The sequence below is a fragment of the Hyperolius riggenbachi genome, chromosome 11, assembly GCF_040937935.1.
Source record: "Hyperolius riggenbachi isolate aHypRig1 chromosome 11, aHypRig1.pri, whole genome shotgun sequence".
NCBI classification, from domain to species: domain Eukaryota; kingdom Metazoa; phylum Chordata; class Amphibia; order Anura; family Hyperoliidae; genus Hyperolius; species Hyperolius riggenbachi.
Genome location: NC_090656.1, coordinates 200090788 through 200113521, shown reverse-complemented (window position 1 = coordinate 200113521; position 22734 = coordinate 200090788). Strand labels below are relative to the sequence as shown.

Below are 22734 nucleotides of genomic sequence, written 5' to 3'. Positions count from 1 at the left end.
GACTTTCATAAGAAGTGTGGCAAATAAGTGTGAACCCTGCCTAAGGTAATTGTGGGTTACCATAGAAGGAGGTAAACAAAAAAAAAGAAAATCCAAAAAGTGACACAGAAAGCATGAAAAACCTGCAAAGTTTCTTCCTAAATCAAATCAAAAGGAAAGAAGTTTTGGTTAGAACAGACAGATATGGCAACGTATAAGATTTACAGTTTTTTTGTTTCTAAGTCTTCGGGCTGCTGCAAGAGAAAAGCTGACGGTCGTGTAAACGCATATCGGCGACTGATTTCTCACCACAAAACTTTATGAAAGAACGAATAAAGAAAAAAAAAAAAAAAAAAAAGATGCTAGAAAAGTTTGGCCAATGCGAGTGTGCCTTAAAACAACACGGTTTTGTCAGCGATCTCCCCGTTGTCGGGCAGAGGAGGGAGCGCCTAATGACTTAACGAGCTGAAAGACGTTTTTGTGGGGTGAAAGGAGAGGGTGTCCTTGAATTTCTATCACATCTTAATTAGCCACTTAGCAAGAAAGCAGCTCCTTTGACACGAAGGCTCTGAAGTCCGTCCTCCTCCCTCCTCTCAATGGGCTTCAGTAAACAATGGGCCCCGATGTTGCCACATTACCATTCTTCTGTCAGATGGCTTTTTGATCCTTTTTTTCCCACACTGAGAACTTCACACAAAACAAAAAACGCCAAACCCCCCTCAAACGAAGGAGACATGAAAGCGCCCGGGCCGCCCCGCTGTCAATCAGCGGACCGGAGAGACTGGCGATCACAAATTAGCCTCATTACCGCCACTGTTCCTGCGACACGGACGACCTCGCCAGCGTAATGCGATCTATCAACCCGCTAAGGGCCATTCAGCGAATTAACTGTTTCGCCTTTTCGGGGCGACCCAAATGGATTTCTTTGGGGGCATTCAGGCTTGCGGGGAAGAGGGCCTCTCTCTAGCAGGTAGCGTGATAAAGTTCACTGAACACACACAAAACAAACAATCCCGGCAAAGCGGTCGGATGAGGGAGCGCTATTCAGCGACACCTTATTTACCGGCGGAGTGAATGGACGCCTTTCTTACATTATAGGCAAACGCGCACATTAAATACCCCACTTTTATTCTGGGGAGGATGAGAGACGGGTCAGATTTCCAAGGCTGGAAAGAGAATGTGTCCCCAGGACGGAGTCGTACAAAGAACGGGATGGGAGAGTTTAGGCTTCAGGATCCATTTACAAAGAGAGGAATATTTAGGGATTTAGTGCTTTGGCCGTGCTGGCGTTCCAGGCTCCGATCTGAGCTGGGGCGCTATCTGCATGGGGCTTGTATGTTTCCCCAAATTCCAACAACATACTGCTAGGTCAACTGACTTTTCTCCCAAATTGTCCATAAACTATAGTAGTGATATTAGAATGGGGCCGCCACTAACTGAACTTTTACAACTGAACTGAACTTCAGCATGTCACATTCAGTCACTTGGCTATCACTACCTTGTAAGCTGCAGCATGTTGCAGAAAAGTTGTGTAATGTACATAAAAAAATGCCTATATCTACACTGAAGTGCTGACCTCACGTCCTGCTCCAGTCCACATGGAAGTGCTGACCTCACTTCCTGGTCCAGTCCACATGGAAGTGCTGACCTCACTTCCTGGTGCAGTCCACATGGAAGTGCTGACCTCACTTCCTGGTGCAGTCCACATGGAAGTGCTGACCTCACTTCCTGGTCCAGTCCACATGGAAGTGCTGACCTCACTTCCTGGTCTAGTCCACATGGAAGTGCTGACCTCACTTCCTGGTCCAGTCCACATGGAAGTGCTGACCTCACTTCCTGGTCCAGTCCACACGGAAGTGCTGACCTCACTTCCCGGTTCAGTCCACACGGAAGTGCTGACCTCACTTCCTGGTCCAGTCCACATGGAAGTGCTGATCTCACGTCCTGATCTCATCCGCATGGAAGTGCTGACCCTCCCCCCCCCCCCCCATCCTGCTTTAGTCCACATGGAAGTGCTGACCTCATTTCCTGCTCTAGTCCACATGAAAGTGCTGACCTCCCTTCCTGCTCTAGTCCACATGGAAGTGCTGACCTCCCTTCCTGCTCTAGTCCACATGGAAGTGCTGACCTCATTTCCTGCTGTGTCATCGGGAACAGCAAAAACGCTGTAAAATCTCTGTAATGGAGGCACAAAACCACAGACATTCTACCAGCCTTCACTACCCCTTTCCTGCTCTGGTCCTTGCTATGCGTCTCCCACTCTGCCTCTGTCCAAGACTCCCTGCTGTGCACGTTTTCCCTCCCCCACACCACTATTCCTCTTACCTTCAGAGCGCTGAATACACGTATGCTGGTTGTCACTCAGGTAGAAGCCGGTCACACAGCGGCATTCGTAGCTCCCCAGGGTGTTGACACACGTCTGCTGGCATCCAGAATTGTTTAGTAGGCACTCATTCACATCTAGGAGACAGAAGAGAGACATGTCAGGAATGCAGCATCCCGAATCTAAGGGCGCCAAATTCCCTTTTGTATTTATTTTATGACAATTTTACATCACTGCAATCAGCTTCTGGCCCAATTAATTTTGATCAAAACTAGTTGCCTGGCTGTCCAGCTGATCATCTGCCTTTATTACTTAAAGCCATAATTCAACAAGATCAGCCACATGCTTGTTTCAAGTGTGTGATTCCAACACTACTGATGCCAGAATGGTACAATAATAATAATACAATAACATTTGTTAAGCCCTTTTCTCCCATAGGACTCAAAGAGCATAGATAGGTTTCAGATCAATACAGGGTTGCAGGCTGGACTGTGTTACAGAGGGAAGTCAGGTGTTCATTAATGCCAGACTAAACAGGCGGCTTTTCAGTTTGGACTTAAATGCTTCCAGGGATGGAGCTTTCCTGAGTGGGTGTGGCAGGGAGTTCCAGAGTGTAGGGGCAGCATGATAGAAGGCTCTGTCTCCAATGGTTTTGAGGTGGACTTTGGGGGTAACCAAGTTATAAGGTCCTTTTGATCTAAGATTGTGGGAAGTGTGATGCAGTTGCAACAAGTCCTTCGGGTGAGCAGGGCCAAGACTGTGCAAGGATGAATGGTAATAAGTCAATCATAAACAGAATTCTCCACTTTATCGGTAGCCAGTGGAGTGAGCGAAGGGTTGTTGTTAAGTGGCAATGGCGGGATTGGCTTGTTAACAGCCTTGCAGCATTCTGTACTAACTGCAGGCAGTGCAAGTCTTTGTTTGGAAGCCCTGTATAGAGAACATTGCAGTAGTCCAGCCATGATGGGATAAAAGCATGAACTAGGGTCGGCAGATCCGCTGGAGGAATGAGGTGTTTAGGGCCCGTTTCCACTGGCCACTGCACATGGCTGCGAGACGCGCGGCGGCACTTCCTGGTCTGCGGGTACGCAGACAAATCTTAGAACCCGGTGCCATGCACGGCTATGAGATTCGCTGCCTCCCGCACGAAAACTGATGGCAATGGACAAGCGATTCGGCCGGCAGCGCCATTATTTCCTATGGGTTGCGTTTTGACGCGCAATTTGCCTGCGGGGAAACTCTGTGGATTCAGCTAGTGGAAACGGGCCCTTAATCCTTGCAATGATCCTTAGGTGAAAGAAGGAATATTTCACAACAGCTGCCAGGCAACTGGTATTGTTTAAAAGGAAATAAATATGGCAGCCTCCTTATACCCCTTCCCTTTAATACAGCAGCCAATTAATGTAGAATTTAAAGATTCCTGGCAAGGCCAAGACAGCAGCAGTGCAATTGAAATTCCTGTAATGCCAAGTATTGTTAAGGGAAAGTGTTAATTCTCTTTGTACAAGTTATCAACAATCATGGGGTTAATGGCTGTCTGTTGTGCCGTTTTGGTGCTGCTGGTTATTGCACTGGAACAAGATACACTGGCAGTGATGGGGTTAACGACACCATAAAAATATATGAGGTACCGGTAGTGAAGGGGTTAATGACAGGCAATAATAGTGTGTCTGTGGTGCTTTATTGCTCTGTCCAGTCACAGTTATTAACCTTCCCATTGAGTGGAGTAAATAGCCGGGGATGGATCTCCTCCCAGCAGCCAAGGGACAATAGGTGACAATAGCCAAGTCTCCAATAAAAGGAATGGATTTGCATCTTCAAAGAGGACTGACCTCATCAAACTTTATAGTGTTCCTTCATGGAGAAGGGCTCTGTCCACTCTCTGTACTGAGCCTCAAACCCTCCATCCATCCTCACATGACTGACCACCAGGCCAAAAACTCTCTGTCCATCCTTGCTTTATTTAACTGACAACCAGGTTGTATAACCTTAATTTCTTGTCACCAGGCCAAAAACCCTCCTTCCATCCTCACATAACTGGCTGCCAGGCTGAACAACCTTCATTCCCTCTCACATGACTGACCACCATACCCAAAAACTTTCTGTCTATCCTTGCGTGACTGAATGCCAGGCCCAAAAACCTCTGTCTATCCTCATGGCTGACTGAGAGGCCCTCTTTGTATCCTTACATAACTTTCTAATGAACGTGGAACCCTCCATCTATCCTCAAACAACTGACCCTTGGACTCCATTCTCTCATAACTGGCAAATAGGCCACAAACTCTCCATGCATCCTTACAGAACTGTCCGCCTGGCCCAAAACCCTTCATCTATCCTCACACGACTGACTGCCAGTTCCAAACACCCTTCATCTATCCTCACACGACTGACTGCCAGTTCCAAACACCCTTCATCTATCCTCACAAGACTGACTGCCAGTTCCAAACACCCTTCATCTATCCTCACACGACTGACTGCCAGTTCCAAACACCCTTCATCTATCCTCACAAGACTGACTGCCAGTTCCAAACACCCTTCATCTATCCTCACAAGACTGACTGCCAGTTCCAAACACCCTTCATCTATCCTCACAAGACTGACTGCCAGTTCCAAACACCCTTCATCTATCCTCACAAGACTGACTCCAAACACAGTTCCAAACCCTCCATTCACCACCAGGCCAAAAACCTCTGTCCATCCTCACATAACTGCCTACAGAGCAGCCTACCCTTCATTCACGCTCACACAACTGACCACCAGACCCAGTCAGTGATCCACTGTGCAGGCAAACCACAGAAGAAGTCTGAATTATGACAACTGTTAACTTACTAGAAGCTGCAAGAGAGCCTGGCTCTAGAAATGATACAGTCTGCTTGAAATATAACTGAAACATACAAAAAAGTAAAGTATATAAAGGCAAAGAAAACTTACCAAGACAGTTGTGGCCGTCGTTCCCCAGTTCGAAGCCGTCAAAACACGTACAGCGGTAGTTTCCAGGGATATTGGTGCACTCGTGAACACAGTCACCATTGTAGTCCTCGCATTCATCAATGTCTGTGGGATAAAGGCAGTGAGGTGAGTGTGATGGATTCACTGTGGCCTTCACAGCTCACTGGCACCAGTGAAAACAGCCGTCAGCTCATGGCAGGGGCTGATTGTCTTGCAAATAGGCTGTTTTTTCGGTTGCACTTGCTGCTGGAGTGGCTGTGGAGAGGTTTGTGTTAAGTGACACTCAAGATGCTGATTGATGAGGCTGAAATCACCAACAAGGGTTAATCTCTGGTTTCCATATTGTGCTGTTTCTATACATAACCTTGTCTACCACTCTGTGACTCGCCTGTAGCTCTCGAACCACTTCACAAGTAACTTCAATCATGAAGTACCTCACAGCAGTGTAATATTCAAAGCTCTGTCAAGGTTTTATTGTTGGATTTTATCCCTACTGGACTCATTCCATTCAGCTTCAGTTAGAGCAGCAAAACAGACAGGAAGTAGCAGAATCTACCCATAAAGCCAAAGGCCGCAACACAAACCTGAAATAAGATCAAAAGCTTCCCTGCATAATATAAAGGCGTTCTTATTTATGTCTCTGTCTTCATTGTAAAAGTTTTCCATCACTTGCAGGGTTCTCCTACTCACCAGAAAAGGAAACAAAATGTTCGATGCTGGACCCTGGTTGTACCAAAGGCTAGTGTAGACATGGGCAAACTCGTCCCTCCAGCTGTTACGGAACTACAAGTCCCACAATTTGCCTTCATGAGTCAGGACTGTGGCTGTCAGACTCCTGCAATGCCTTGTGGGACTTGTAGTTCCTTAACAGCTGGAGGGCCAAGTTTGCCCATGCCTGGGCTAGTGTGTCCAGTATATATCAGAGTTCAGTGACATCACTTAAGAGTGCCGCCCACCCATGGGCCAGGCACCCCTGACATCATTCAGAAAGCAGCTTATTTCCTCACCACATATTAGTGACATCACTGAAAATGCAGGCTCTGCATGGAGTAGAGCCAATAGCATCACTGAAAATATAGCCTATCCATTCACAACACACAAGTGACAACACGGAGAATGCAGCCTATCCATACACAGCACAAGTGACATCACTGAAAATGTAGTCTAGCCATTCACAACACAGGTGACATCACTGAAAATGCAGCCTATCCATTCACTAGAATTCCGTGACATCACTGATAATGGAGCCTATGCATTCACTAACGTTAAGTGACATCACTGAGAATGGAGCCTATCCATTCACTAACGTCCAGTGACATCACTGAGAATGGAGCCTATCCATTCACTAACGTCCAGTGACATCATTGAGAATGCAGCCTATCCGTTCACTAGAGTCCAGTGACATCACTGAGAATGCAGCCTATCCAGTCACTAGAGTCCAGTGACATCACTGAGAATGCAGCCTATCCAGTCACTAGAGTCCAGTGACATCACTGAGAATGCAGCCTATCCAGTCACTAGAGACCAGTGACATCACTGAGAATGCAGCCTATCCATTCACTAGAGACCGATGACATCCATGAGAAGACAACTCTTTAATTCACCAGAGACCAGTGACAACACAAAGTTCTGCCTGCCCATTCACTAGAGATCGGTGACCTTACGGAGAATACAGCACATTCATTCGATGGAGATCAGTGACATTACTAAAGGTGGCCACTAATGGCCCAATTTCCCAAACGATCAGCCGGTCGATCTTTTGGGAAATTGGACAATTAGTAGCCACCTAAAGAAAGCAGATTTATCCATGCCCTGCAAGTGAAATGAAAGAGAAGAGAAGACAGCTCATTTATTGGCTAGAGACCACTGACCTCACTGAGAATGTAGCATATCCAGTCCACGGAGACCAATGACATCACTGGAGCATACTTCATCAATGTTAAATGTCACGATAGAAGCAAGAAAAGTATCTCACCTTCACAGGTTCTTCCATCTCCTTTGAATCCAGTTTTGCATATACACTTGTAAGAGGCAGGCGTGTCCTGACATATGGCGTCTATGTGGCAGTCATCCAGGTCCAGTGCGCACTCATCAACAACTGCAAGGAGAAAACAGGTACTTAAGAATACTTCCATCACATCTGATACTATGTCCTGTCATACAGCCTCCATGCTTCCACGGGTGAACAGCTCCCTACATTTACAATATCCTATTCTCTGTGCTGGTCTGGGTTCCAGCAAATTAAGTATGGATTGGTTAAACAGTATTTGTAATTAAAGAGGAACTGTAGCGAAAAAGGGGAAAACAAAATGTATTCATTGAAAAGTGAGAAGTTAAAAACTACAAGAGAGATCAGGAAATGATTGATATTCATTATGTAATTTGTTCATGTTTTACCCACAATTATCCTGCATGTGTTCATCTTTACTACTTGCAGACATTAATAAAAAAAAAAAAAAACAGACAGCACCAACTGCAATGATCTATAACCACACCCCTTAACAATGCAATAGGCTAAAAGGTTGTTTTTTTTATAGATATACACATGCACAGAGGGAGATAATGGTTGCTTGGCAGTTGGAAACAGACGTTACTTCCCACAACGCAACTGGGCTCCCACACTTTGATGGCAGGACCTAGGTCCTGACATCACACTGTGGGGGGAGTTCACCACAATATCAGCCATACAGATGTCCCTGATGATCCATTTGTGAAAAGGCAAAGATTTCTCATGTGAAAGGGGGTATCGGCTACTGATTGGGATGAAGTTCAATGCTTGGTCACAGTTCCTCTTTAAATGGCAAGTGTGGGCTTAGTTTACTATGACCTATCTGAAACCTAGCAGTTCCAGAAGGTGCTGTCCACCCAATTACGTCGCTGGAATTTACCTGCTAGGTCCCCTAAAGTAGACTAGCGCTAATGTCGACATCTCTCACCTGAGCTGAAGTTTTTCCAGCATTAAAAAGATTAAGTAAGATGGAAAAGAGTAAATACATGTATATGTGGAGGACCACCTAAAGGAGGTACTGCCATCTATATGTGGTCCTCCACATATAAATGCCCAATCTACATCCCTTGAGTTTTCTTGTCTTATGCTGTAGATCTCACTTCTAAATAAACCTTGTTAACATTTGTTTCTATTGTGACCAGGGATGTACATGTGACCTTGAAGGTCAACTGAAATGAGAGGGATATGGAGGCTGCCATATTTATTTCCTTTTAAGCAATACCAGTTACCTGGCTACCCTGCTGAGCCACAGACTGAACAAGCATGCAGCAGATCAGGTGCTTCTGACATTATTGTCAGATCTGACAAGATTAGCTGCATGCTTGTTTCAGGTGTTATTTAGTCACTGCTGTAGCCAAATAGATCAGCAGGGCTGCCAGGCAACTGGTATTGTTTAAAAGGAAATAAACATGGCAGCCTCCATATCTCTCTTTGTCCTTTAAATATCATACACACAAATAGATGTCCCTTGAACCCAGATGGAGCAATTTGGCTTCCATATGAAAACCTGTATGTCTGGTGAAAAAAAAAATTTAAAACCAGCAATAAAAAAAAGTCAAAAGGATCTCTTCTTCTTTTGCCATTGTATTATTTTTATAGCTTTCTCAGTCACTCTTGGAGAGATTTCACAACTTCCTGTCTGCGCAGGAAGTGATGGTAATTCTCAGTGAAGTGGACAGCACTACAATAAAAATCCAGAATTGTGTCTAACCCTCTGACCCAGTTATTCAAAACTAAAATCTGTCTATAAACGATTTCCTGAAAATCAGCTTCAAAGATGAATCCAACAAAAAATGTGTTGACTGCAAAGAAAATAGGAAATACGCTCTGAATTTATACTTGTTTATTATGGTTTAGAATAATGCAATCTGTTACAAGGCCCATAGAATTGTATGAGGAGTGAGTTGACATTCAGAATTATTCTGCAACGCAACTAATGTGCTGTGAAATTGCCCTTAAAGGGATACTGTAGGGGGGTCAGGGGAAAATGAGCTGAACTTACCCGGGGCTTCTAATGGTCCCCTGCAGACATCCTGTGTTGGCGCAGCCGCTCACCGATGCTCCGGCCCCGCCTCCGGTTCACTTCTGGAATTTCAGACTTTAAAGTCAGAAAACCACTGCGCCTGCGTTGCCGTGTCCTCGATCCCTCTGATGTCATCAAGAGCGCACAGCGCAGGCTCAGTATTGTCTGTGTCTGCGCAGTACACTCCTGGTGACATCAGCGGGATCAAGGACACGGCAACGCAGGCGCAGTGGTTTTCTGACTTTAAAGTCTGAAATTCCAGAAGTGAACCGGAGGCGGGGCCAGAGAATTGGGGAGTGGCTGCGCCAACACAGGATGTCTGCGGGGGACCATTAGAAGCCCCGGGTAAGTTCAGCTCATTTTCCCCCGACCCCCCTACAGTATCCCTTTAAAGTCAGCAATCATACTACTGCCTGCAAATTAGGGTGTATATACACATTCAATTTTGATTGGCCGGCAAATTTTACCACCTCCATGTAGCATGGGGGCCAACAGATTTTGATTTCTGTGAACAAATTGTATAGGTAAGCGTTCATACTACGTGGAAGTGGTAACATTGGCCAATCAAAACTGGATTTGTGTGAGCACCCTTTACCCGGGTAGAACGAATTTCAGCCAACAAGGATCAGGACCGAGTCCCTCAGGAGACCATTTTCATTAAGTTCTGTACAGACCCGTTGCTAGCCTATGTGAGATAGATAGATTATATATATATATATATATATATATATATATATATATATATATATATATATATATATATATATATATATATATATATATATATAGATAGATAGAGAGATTTACACATACACATACATATATATATATATATATATATATATATATATATATATATATATATATATATATATATATTGTAACAAAGTGGATAGAAAATATTTATGCGCTTTGTCTGGAATGGTAGTAGATGGGAGGTATGTTGCACCCAGGATCCGACGCTACATGCAGTAGCAGCTCCAGAGTTTGTGTGGCTTGGTTATGTGAATAGCTAAGTCTCATTATTGGGCTGGAGCTGACCAGAAGCAAAGCGGGTGGGTGCTTCTGGTCATCCTATCCTGGGTGGAATTGCACTCCGGGTTTTACCTCAACTGGTCAGCTTCACAGCTGACACATAAAAAAGGTGATCACTTCCTGGTTGGAGAGTGTGTGTGAGCAGCATGGCTGCAAGTCAGAGACTCTGACAAAACTGCTGGGAGTTATCCAGGATTGCATCATTCAAAGACTACCACCTTTCATATGGACTTTGCATGGAAAGTGCTGTTTGAAACTCGCTGCATATTAAGGTTTGCATTTGCTGTGGACTTATTATCTTCGAACTGTTTGTGTCACTTTGCTGTGAAATAAAAACACAAAGTTTTGCACCTTGAAACTGTGTCAGAGCCTGCTTCACTGTCTGCCAAGCCTACCAGTTGAAGCTAGTCCCTCACAACACACACACACACACACACACACACACACACACACACACACACACACACACACACACACACACACACACACACACACACACACACACACACACACACACACACACACACACACACACACACACACACACACACACACACACACACACACACACACACACACACACACACACACACACACACACACACACACACACACACACACACACACACACACACACACACACACACACACACACACACACACACACACACACACACACACACACACACACACACACACACACACACACACACACACACACACACACACACACACACACACACACACACACACACACACGCCAATGGAGCTGTGCACAACAGAGTGGGCAGGAAAAGATTGATGCCCTCGGCTGTGTCAGCCCATTGCAGCTGAGCAACTGCCGACACATTGGGGAGAGCGGGGGTTAGAGGCCTACTAGTAAGATGCTAGATTCTCGGTTTGAAGCACTCCCACCAGCAGGGGCGGTTCTTCCATGAAGCAAAGTGAATCACGTGCTTCAGAGTGGCAACAATTAGACAGGCGGATCCCCTCCCCAAATGTTCCCTTACTCACACTCCCTGTCTCCCCATCCCTAGATGCCGCTTCACTCACTTGCTCTCAGCATTGCAGCGATGGGATCTCCATCTGTATCTATGGCTACAGAGGTGCCTCACGTGACCTGTTACGTGCCGCCAGGTCACATGAGGCGCTACTGTAGTCAGAGAGGAAGCAGGACTTCATGTGTGACTGGTGATCCCATGGCTAATCTACTGAGAGGGGGTGAGTGATGAGGCGCGGTACCAGAGCCGGGACAAGGTCCTCCAGCACCCAAGGCTGAGACACCAAAGTGCGCCCCTCCATCCCTCCCACCCTAGCTGTCACACACTGGTTGCTATTAGACTAAGAGTTGTCCAAGGGCCCCCAACACCTTAATCTCTAGATATGTGGCTTGCAGTCACTGCCATGTATCCCCTTTTCTTATTTCTTTCTGCTTCATACACAATTAGGGAATGATAGCTGAGCGATTTGTGCACCCCCTCCTACACTGCGCCCTGAGGCTGGAGCCTCTATTGCCTCTACCTCGGCCTGGCCCTGTGTACTACATACCCGGCATCCTGAGGAACAGATACTGCAGGCAGCAGAGGGGAGAGATGCTTTCTTGGAGGAAGCAGAGGGAGGTAAGCGTAATGCCAGTGCCTGCAATGCACAGCCCCATGTGTCTCTCCTCTCTGGTCTTGGCTTTGCACACACACGTCGGGGGAGGGGGTGTCCACACAATGTATTGCTTCAGGCGGCAAAAAGTCTAGAACCAGCCCTGCCCACCAGTATGTAACCCAGCCAGGTTTAGCCTATGCTATTTAGTTATCTAGCCTTCTCCTCCCAGTGCATACTGGGAGACTGGGTGTTTCAGCTCACTTCAGAACACACAGTACACAAACATTCTGCACTGATGCACCTGCCAGCAGTAAGAAAGTAAATCAGGGAGAAGAAAGATTTTACAATAGGCAAACACTGACGAAAGAATTTATAAATGAATATTGTAAAAAAAAAAAAAAATTCAGTAAAGTTCCTCTGGTTTCAAAGCTGGTTATTAGCACAGAGGGGAGAAAAGTTTTTTTGTTTTTTTTTAAACCTATTACAACAACTGATATAATTTTAGGACAACTCTTCTTTCACATTTCCTGGTATTCGGTAAAAACATTCAGGCCATCTTTGCAGGATTACTTACGTTTACCAGCCCTGGAAAAGATTACTAAATTCGGCACATTGACATACTTTGTTCAGAATATGCACAAAAAACAAAACAAAAAAAACACCTTAGCAAATACGTGTCATATACTGCCATTAAACCATTCACAGCTTCAATAGAGTTATCTTCTCTGCTTTTGACCTTAGTCAGCAAAACTCGTCATGCTGTAAATTCTTGGAATGCTTTGATCTCTCTCTACTAACAGAAAATATTGAAACAAAGCAGAAATCCTCTTTTATTGTCTCACACTGCCCCCTAGTGACAAGTGGCCATAAATACACATTACAGCAGTACTAATTATTAGCAGGGAAATGTAGCAAATAAAAAAATAAGCTAAAATAAATTGGCATGGAGCACTTGCAACCTCAAAATAAATTGGCGGCTTAAAAGGCTAAAACTATTTTATAAGAAGTTTTCACACTACATGGAGAGGGGTGTCTACTCGCAAGTTGGTTGAAAAGTTTGGGTTCCACTTTAATTTCACTTAACTTCAGTGAAGAATGAAAACACACAAAAGACACGCTGAAAACTTTGATAAAGTTGAATAATTGACTTTTTCTACAACAAAATAAACTTTTTTTGTTGGTCTTGCGTAACAGTCTGTAAGAGCAGCAGCAGCTGGAAGAGAAGAATCCATAACTTCCCACGTAGAGGGCTGGTGAAGTCATATCGCTGAGAAACGCTACATTCCTCTCCCCACGCTGCTGTGAGATATCACCCAGGCCTCTCTGCTTTCTGTCACTCGCTGGCAGCGGTCCCTCTGCTACTGAGGCTGCGGCCCATTCCTGCTTCTGAGGAGATTACAAGAAATGGGTTCTATAGGAAATGACTCGACCGACCAGTGACTCCGCAATTTTCACACACTCAATCTGTTATTGCAAAACTTTGCTTTGCAAACCACTTGTCATTTTTTAAAGACTTCAATCACTTTTTTATCCCTAAACAATAGATGTTTCAGGCCTCTTTTCAGATGCAGCTGAAGGCAGCGAGTTCACCACCTGTCGACTCCTCCCATCCAAGGACTGGGCGCTTGCTAGTGCTCGACACAGGCAGTGGACAGGCGGACCTCCATGTAATTGCATCTGATCACGGTGCTTACCATGCTCAGATTTGACAGGAGATGGTCTTACACCGCCAGGTAAGGTCGCCTGATGTCAGATCGACATGAGCGGTGATACCAAACGCTGCCATTCAGCTGCATGTCATTGCATCTGAATGGTGCTTATGGCCAGCAGCCGATCGGATGAACTGATCGACAAATGAGCAGCTCAGCTATCAGCGCAAAAGAGAAAAAAAAAAGCCTTAAAAAATGTTATAAAATTATTAAACATCCCTCAATCAACAGGATTGGGTGAGTACAAGATAAATACGGATTTCCATGTGCACTAATCCACACCCTGACAAAGCCCTGATTGGGGGAAAAGGCGTTGATGGACAGAGCTAGGATGGAATGGTGCGTCAGGCCTCTGTAGCACTGCTGATCCCCGCTTGGTGTTCAAACTGAAATGGAGGTAGATCGCGGGGAAAATCAGCCGTGTACCAGGAATACACAATGGCTCACTCTGGTGTAGAGGGATGACGCTCAGGGATAAGAACCCCCACTCCCACCAGGTGGTAGTGAGAGAGTAGCTATTAAAGCGGTCCTGAACTCAGAACTTCCTCTCTGCTCTAGAAGATGCACAATAGCATAATAACCTTTAAACAAAAAAAATGTCTTTGTTACAGCTGATACAAATTCTAAAATATATCTGCACAGTTTCTACTTCGTGATTCATGGAAACAGACATATTGCTAACACCCTGTGCTTTCAAATGAGCTTATCCGCCATCTCTGCCATGGCAGTCATGTGACACAGGGGAGATCAAATTACAACTTGTGATTAGACACAAATGAGGGGGAATTAGGCGAAACTCTCTAAATACACACAGGGTGCATTTCTCTATGTTTGACTTCTGTCCTGTGCAAGAGTTCAGATATACTTTAAGCACATCCACTGCAGTTATTCTCAGAAATAGTTTACCATTCATGTTGCCCTATATTGAGTTTGTCCCCTGTCTGCTATTATTGCATGGTACCTGCATGATAATGCACACGCTCCTAAGCTGCTGAGACTGTATACACAGAGGGTTACTGCCTTTCTCCACCAAGCATCAATAAGACTTTTCTCTATCCACAGCATTGCGGGTTGGAGCCTTTGTTAACCCACTTAGCAATTAGTGAAGAGGAATACAGGCAGAAACGTCCGTGAATGTGTGTATATGGAGTGAGCAGTCAGGTATGCCTGCTGTTACAGGAGGTCGGCCCTTGATATTTCATATGTTTATTCGTGATTTTAAATGATTTTATATTGTACGTCTGGAGCATACATGTCAAACTCTGGCCCGTGGGCCAAATCTGGCCCCCGGAGCCATTCAATTTGGCCCCCAAGTGGTTTTCCCACTTTGCATTATGTTTGGCCCACTCTAGACCACCAGGGAAACTATATTGAAGATGAAGTCCTACAACACCAGGAAAGCCATATGGAGGTAGGGGGAAATCACTAATCACTAGGGAACTGTATAGGGGAAGATTGGGGTCACTAGACATCAAGGAACTGTAAAGGGGAGGAGGGGAGTCATTAGACACCAGGGAACTTTATAAGGGAGGAATGTTGTACATTTGTAGAGTGTACAACATTTGTATCCACCCTTGGTGGAGGGGATTTGGCCTCTTTTTCTTCCGATCTACAGAGAGCTACTTCTTAATCCTGAGTGGGGACAGGTCTAATTCTCCCCACCTGCTGATAAAGTGGTTGCCTGGAAGGTAACCCAGACTTGTGAGTATAAAATTATACTTACCCTTACACACCCACTTTCCAGTACATACTACACTACACTATACTGGACTCTCGGTGTCTCCCTTTTTATATTATAAGGGAGGAAGGTGGCCAGTAGACACTGAGGTTGGCCCGCGACTAGGTCCCAGTGTACAATTTTGGCCCACTTTGTATTAGAGTTTGACACCCCTGTTCTAGAGCAATCAAGGTTTTTGGTATAATAAAGGCTAGCTGCATAATTCCAATTGGTACTGTTCTTTTTTTCTTTGTATTTCACCCTCTGGAGTACAGACTGCCTAAATATCCGATTTCTCCTAAATGATTAATCAATAAGCTGAACACAGCAGAAACCCTCGCTACGCATTTTAACACCTTGAGTAATAAAGAGGTTCCAAAAAAAAAAAAATTATATATATATATATATATATATATATATATATATATATATATATATATATATATACACACACACACAGTATTTTTTTAAGCTACTATGGCCTCAATTCACTAAGCAGTTTAGACTAGTCTACAGGTGGTTTTTAGTCTACTGTCTACTGATGGTTTGGTCAGTTGCATCAAAGGGGAATTCACGATTACCAAATATTTTAGACCTGTTTTTAGATCCATTTTGAATGCGAGTTCAAATATATAATCTTCCCGTGTTCGGGCTCTGCACATCTATGCAGCTGCTTAATTCGGATGCAGCCTATATTTGAAAGCGCTGCCATTTCCTCCTGTTGTACAAAGTGCAAGTCTACTTATAGCTACAGTGGGTTGCAAAAGTATTCGGCCCCCTTGAAGTTTTCCACATTTTGTCATATTACTGCCACAAACATGAATCAATTTTATTGGAATTCCACATGAAAGACCAACACAAAGTGTACACATGAGAAGTGGAACGAAAATCATACATCATTCCAAAAATTTTTACGAATAAATAACTGCAAAGTGGTGTGTGCGTAATTATTCGGCCCCCTTTGATCTGAGTGCAGTCAGTTGCCTATAGACATTGCCTGATGAGTGCTAATGACTAAATAGAGTGCACCTGTGTGTAATCTAATGTCAGTACAAATACAGCTGCTCTGTGAGGGCCTCAGAGGTTGTCTAAGGCCTAGTGCACACCAGAGCGGTTCTGCTGCGGTTTGCGATCCTCTTGCGGGTGCGGATCCGCTAGGGAAATGTATTTCAATGGGCTGGTGCACACCAGAGAGGGAGGCGTTTTGCAGAAATGCATACTCCCGGGCTGCTGCAGATTTTGGATTGCGGATGCGTTTCTGCCTCAATGTTAAGTATAGGAAAAACGCAAACCGCTCTGAAAAACGGCACTTCGGAGCGGTTTGCCAGGCGTTTTTTGTTACAGTAGCTGTTCAGTAACAGCTTTACTGTAACAATACATGAAATCTACTACACCAAAAACGCTTCACAAAACCGCAAAATGCTAGCTGAAACGCTACAGAAAAATAACAAAAAGCGTTTCAAAATCTGCTAGCATTTTGCGGATCTGCTAGCGGTTTTTGGTGTGCACCAGGCCTAAGAGAATATTGGGAGCAACAACACCGTGAAGTCCAAAGAACACACAAGACAGGTCAGGGATAAAGTTATTGAGAAATTTAAAGCAGGCTTAGGCTACAAAAAGATTTCCAAAGCCTTGAACATCCCACGGAGCACTGTTCAAGCGATCATTCATAAATGGAAGGAGTATGGCACAACTGTAAACCTACCAAGACAAGGCCGTCCACCTAAACTCACAGGCCGAACAAGGAGAACGCTGATGAGAAATGCAGTCAAGAGGCCCATGGTGACTCTGCACGTGCTACAGAGATATACCGCTCAGGTGGGAGACTCTGTCCATAGGACAACTATTAGTCATGCACTGTACAAAGTTGGCCTTTATGGAAGAGTGGCAAGAAGAAAGCCATTGTTAACAGAAAGCATAAGAAGTCCCATTTGCAGTTTGCCGCAAGCCATGTGGGGGACACAGCAACCATGTGGAAGAAGGTGCTCTGGACAGATGAGACCAAAATGGAACTTTTTGGCCAAAATGGATAACGCTATGTGTGGCAGAAAACTAACACTGCACATCACTCTGAACACACCATCCCCACTGTCAAATATGGTGGTGGCAGCATCATGCTCTGGGGTTGCTTCTCTTCAGCAGGGACAGGGAAGCTGGCCAGAGTTGATGGGAAGATGGATGGAGCCAAATACAGGGCAAACTTGGAAGAAAACCTCTTGGAGACTGCAAAAGACTTGAGACTGGGGCGGAAGTTCACCTTCCAGCAGGACAACAACCCTAAACATAAAGCCAGGGCAACAATGGAATGGTTTAAAACCAAACATATCTATGTGTTAGAATGGCCGAGTCAAAGTACAGATCGAAATCCAATTGAGAATCTGTGGCAAGATCTGAAAACTGCTGTTCACAAACGCTGTCCATCTAATCTGACTGAGCTGGAGCTGTTTTGCAAAGAAGAATGGGCAAGGATTTCAGCCTCTAGATGTGCAAAGCTGGTAGAGACATACCCTAAAAGACTGGCAGCTGTAATTGCAGCAAAAGGTGGTTCTACAAAGTATCGACTCAGGATTACGCACACCCCACTTTGCAGTTATTTATTTGTAAAAAATGTTTGGAATCATGTATGATTTTCGTTTCACTTCCCACGTGTACACCACTTTGTATTGGTCTTTCACGTGGAATTCCAATAAAATTGATGCACGTTTGTGGCAGTAATCTGACAAAATGTGGAAAACTTCAAGGGGCCCGAATACTTTTGCAACCCACTGTGGCTGCATCCAAGTGTATCAGTTTGCATTCAATATATTTAAATTAGGGATCAGTGCATAGTTTGCATCTGATTTGCATTCAAAGTGTGTATAAGCCCCCTGGGGGGCCGCTGCACACCTCTGTTTAATTTCATTTGAAGCCTGCCTAGGAGTGGTCTATGTCTTGCAGCTATTTAGAAAAAAAATGTGTAAACCATTTATTGTTACCTAGTGGTTAGGTCTCTCCCAAGAGGGCACGTCATCATCGTGGAAGAGTCTAGTATTGAACAATCTATGCACAGGGTGTTTTAGAAGCCAACGGCCTCCTTTACTGCATATGTTTTAAATGCAAGTTGTGTAATCTGCCCGTGTTTGGGCTCTGCACATCTATGCAGCTGGGCAGTTCAGTGCAGCCTATATTTGAAAGTGCTGCCATTTCCTCCTGTTGAGTTCTTAAAGAGTAACTGTCAGGCTGCAAAAGCTAATTTAAACCCTCTATTCTCCTGTGTTAAACAGTTTAAAAGGAAGCCAAAAAGGCAATACTGAAGTTACAAATCTCTCTTACTATGATGTGTGCTGAACAGCAAGGCTCTTTATTCCCAAGCTCCTAAGGAGGACGCAGGCCGAATAACAGATACTGCAAAGCATTCTGGGGCTGCCTCCTCTCCTCACTGCAGTACCTTGGGTCATCCCCCTTCATTTCCCTATCACGCCCTAAGGCCTCTTGCACACTGCAAGCGATTCCGATTCAGCTTCTGCTTTTTAATCAGTTTTTACATCCGATTCAGATTCCGATTTGCAGTGTGCAGGGAGCAAACTGCAAATCGGAATTTGAATCGGATGTAAAAACTGATTAAAAAAAGCGGAATCTGAATAGGAATCACTTGCAGTGTGCAAGAGGCCTGAGGCTGCTTTCTCAGTGAGACGTTACAGGCTCATGTTACAGCAGCTTGTAACAGCAGCCAGCACTGAAAAATCACAGGGCATATGTTCCGTTAGAGCAGTGGTTCTCAAACTTTTTTGGGTGAGAGCGCCCTTGATGGCTCTGAATTTTTTTTCAAGGCACCCCTCAGCAAAAATAACTAGTGAAATGCTGTTATGAACCTTATTCAGCAGCACCTCCCAAAGGATGGGGATGAACGCCGAGGCACCCCTGGCAAGTGCTCAAGGCGCACCAGGGTGCCGCGGCACCCAGTTTGAGAACTCCTGCGTTAGAGTATACTGCATGAGTCCGCTATTGTTCCTAGCCACGTGGCTAATTAATATTCACTGCACAGTAGTGTTGTCCATTATGATCTTTTTTGTGAGTGAAATCATCAGGATGCTGGGAGGATATGACATCACAATTGGCTTCATAGGAGACAAACATGGAACCTGCCATGAGCTGTCAGGAGCATCATTCTCTGCAAATACTATATAAAAATTCTGTGAAATCCAAACGTGGACAGTGAAATGCATATGTAATGTAAGTACAGCCAATATTTAGCTACTGATATATGTGTTTTTTTTTCTGAAACCTTATACCTAACAGCTCCTCTTTAAATTAAGAATAGCCTAATCCAATTAAATTTAACACTCCCAGGCGGTAAAGAACTCGCTTGGGTGACGCGATATAATAACCCAGTGAGTTCTTTGCACCCTATCCAATTGGTTTTTATGCTGCTAGGAAGCGATGCTTCCCATTAGACATGAGCATTGTTTCGTAGTGATTATGTTTTGCGATTTTTTAACATTAAAATGCAATCGCTCCAAAATCGCTAAAAAAATGCTGCATGCCACGTATCTGCGGTTTCAGCTAACTGCTGGCGATCACTACAGTGTGAACACTAGTACCGTTGATTTGCATTCCATATCGCTTTTTCAAGCCCTAGCGATTTACAGACAAGCTGGAATCGCTAGTAAAATGCTCCAGTGTGAACGAGGCCTCAGAGCAGAGGTGTCAAACTTATAGCCCGCGTCCAAATGTCGCCCTCCAGAGTTTCAAATGTGCATCATTGTAAGCAGTAAAAGAATGCCAGCACACTGCTTCCCATCCACAGGAGCACACCAGTAACAACATTCCAGCTCCCGATCACGTGACATGCATTCAGAGGCAGAGGTATGCTGCATAGAGCATGTGGCTGTCAGGAAGGTCAGAGGGAACCCAAAGCAGCACTGGAGCAGGTAAATATTAAACAGCTCCACTGTGCTAATCTGCAGAAAGGGGAGGCGCGGGCTCCCCACGGTCACTATAGTTATGCCAATTAGACTGAGACTCTTCTTTCAAAGTTTAATCCCAATAAACAATCTGGCCCATGACTTAGACTGTGTTTTAGATTTTGGCCCCTTACAGAATTGAATTTGACTACCCTGCCTTAGAGGAATGCTAGTCTATTAATTGGTAGGCCACTGAGGGGGGTGTTACAGTAGTCAAAGCATGATATTATTAGGGTGTTCACCAGCATTAATGTTCTGTGTAAGAAAAGGTCTGATGTGAGTTTTTAAGTTGGAGGTGACAAAAGTTAGGGCCCAGACACACTATAGGCGCTTTACTGAGCGCTTTTTGGCCTCCAGAGCTTTCTGAGAGCTTTTTAAAAAAACGCTCCCATTGACTTACATTACACATTTGACCAACTGAAGTTATAGGAGAGTTAGTGACAGTGGAAAAATAATCAGTTCCGCTTTACTCAGGTTATGTTTTAGGAAGCAAGAGGTCATAAAAAATAAAAAAAAGGATACAGCAGAGTAATTCAAAGATTTGTGATAGGAGAGAATTAAAGAGAACCCGAGGTGTGTTTAAAGAATGTTATCTACATACAGAGGCAGGATCTGCCTATACAGCCCAGCCTCTGTTGCTATCCCAAACCCCACTAAGGTCCCCCTGCACTCTGCAATCCCTCATAAATCACAGCCGTGCTGTGAGGCTGTATTTGCATCTGTAATGTCAGTCTCAGCTGCTCCCCCGCCTCCTGCATAGCTCCAGTCCCTGCCCCCGTCCCTTCCCTCCAATCAGCAGGGAGGGAAGGGATGCAGGCGGGAACTGGAGTTTTGCAGGAGGCGGGGAGAGCAGCAGACTGACACTATAGAGATAAACACAGCCAGCTCTGACAAGCTGTTTGTTAGCAGCGTGGCTGTGATTTATGAGGGATTGCAGAGTGCAGGGGGACCTTAGGGGGATTTGGGCTAGCAACAGAGGCTGGGCTGTATAGGCAGATCCAGCCTCTGTATGCAGATAATATTCTTCAAACCCACCTCGGGTTCTCTTTAAGGTCTAGAGGTGAGGGGTATAGTTGTGTATCACTTGCACCTATAAGTGCTATTGAAAACTAAATGAATAAAAAAAAAAATCCCAAGACCATGCAAGTATGGTAAATGGAGAAGAGCAGGGGACTTAGGACAAAGCCCTGAGGTACTCCCACAGGCAGAGGACATGAAGCAGATATGTTCAAATAAGAAACACTGAAAGACCAGTCACACAGACAGGAAGAATGAGGCCCTTTATTCCTACAGATGAGTGTCTGGAGGATCAGCTCTACCTCCAGCTCTGAAAGGCAGACTACAGCAGCCTCCCGCTCCTAAGGCCCTAAAGGCAACCAGACCTTTACAAAGCCGTGGAGATGGAGTCTCTTCTTATGAATTATGATGTCATCTTGCAGATACACTCAGCCATGCCTCCTTGTGGTTGGCTCACAAAGCTACTGTGAGGGGCCACTTCATCAAAATTGCCCTCCTTATGAAAAAAGCCCCGTTACTGACTATCCAAAATGTAGAACATGAACTCCTTGTCCTTTTGCAGATTAATGGTTAGCGTACATACAGTACCTTTATTTTAAAATCTCAGATTGCAAGTAGACTCCACTAGACCACTAGAGAGGCCATTAGATGGACTAAAGTGAGGTCATAGAGGCAACTGAACAAACCCAATATCTGACTTCCCAGAAAAATTATGTCTCCAGCAGAAATAGAATCACTCAGCTCATGGATCAGTGGGAAAACTAACATCCAATCCAAACACCATATATCAGGCCTTTCATGACTATTACCAAAAACTGTACTCTGGTAGTAGCAAATCCTCCTCTCACCCACTTAACAACCAATTTCTATACCAGACTCTTCTTCCTTCCCTTTTCTCTGTTTACAACGGTCTCCTTATCAATCGATCCTCCGACCAGGAGATCCTCAGGCCTCTTACACACTACCTGCGATTCTGATTTCTGATTTTGATGCAATTTTACATGTGATTCCAATTTGCGATTTTGAAACAATCCTGAATGCTGCGGTTATTGTTTTTGTGTTGATAGCATCCAGGGAAAATCAAAATCGCAAAATCAGGATTGGAAATCAGATTTGCAATGTGCAAGAGGCCTCGAGGCCGTTTAAAAAAAATGGTAAGGCACCTGGCTCATATGGCTTTAGTGCCATTCACTTTAAAAAGTTTGCCGTTGAGTTAAGCACCTATTTGACTAATTTCTTTAACCACTCTTTCCACCACTACAGTATATCTACGTCCTCTGTGACTTCATCTAAGCCACGAGGACGTAGATATAAGTCGTGTAGCTGAAGCACAGCTGTTCACAATTGGGCTTGCTCCTGCGCAAAGCCTCCTGCGCTATCTGCTGCAGCACTAATTGGTGAAAGGGAATATATGTTTCCTGAGCCAATAAGTTTG

The 22734-nt window shown here is 44.7% G+C and overlaps 1 protein-coding gene across 5 annotated transcripts in view; it reads right to left on the bottom strand.

Annotated features, from left to right (window-relative positions):
* SCUBE2 (signal peptide, CUB domain and EGF like domain containing 2) overlaps positions 1-22734 on the bottom strand; it is a 162896-nt gene that overhangs the window by 113987 nt on the left and 26175 nt on the right. For all 5 annotated transcript variants that reach the window (XR_011024702.1, XM_068260196.1, XM_068260198.1 and 2 more), the window contains exons 2-4: positions 7227-7349; positions 5234-5356; positions 2305-2439 (exon numbers count right to left, since the gene is read on the bottom strand). Coding sequence is in view for 4 of the 5 variants with exons in the window: in XM_068260196.1 (XP_068116297.1) it covers positions 2305-2439; positions 5234-5356; positions 7227-7349 (381 nt within the window). In the remaining variant the exon portion in view is untranslated. The remainder of the gene's footprint in view (positions 1-2304; positions 2440-5233; positions 5357-7226; positions 7350-22734) is intronic.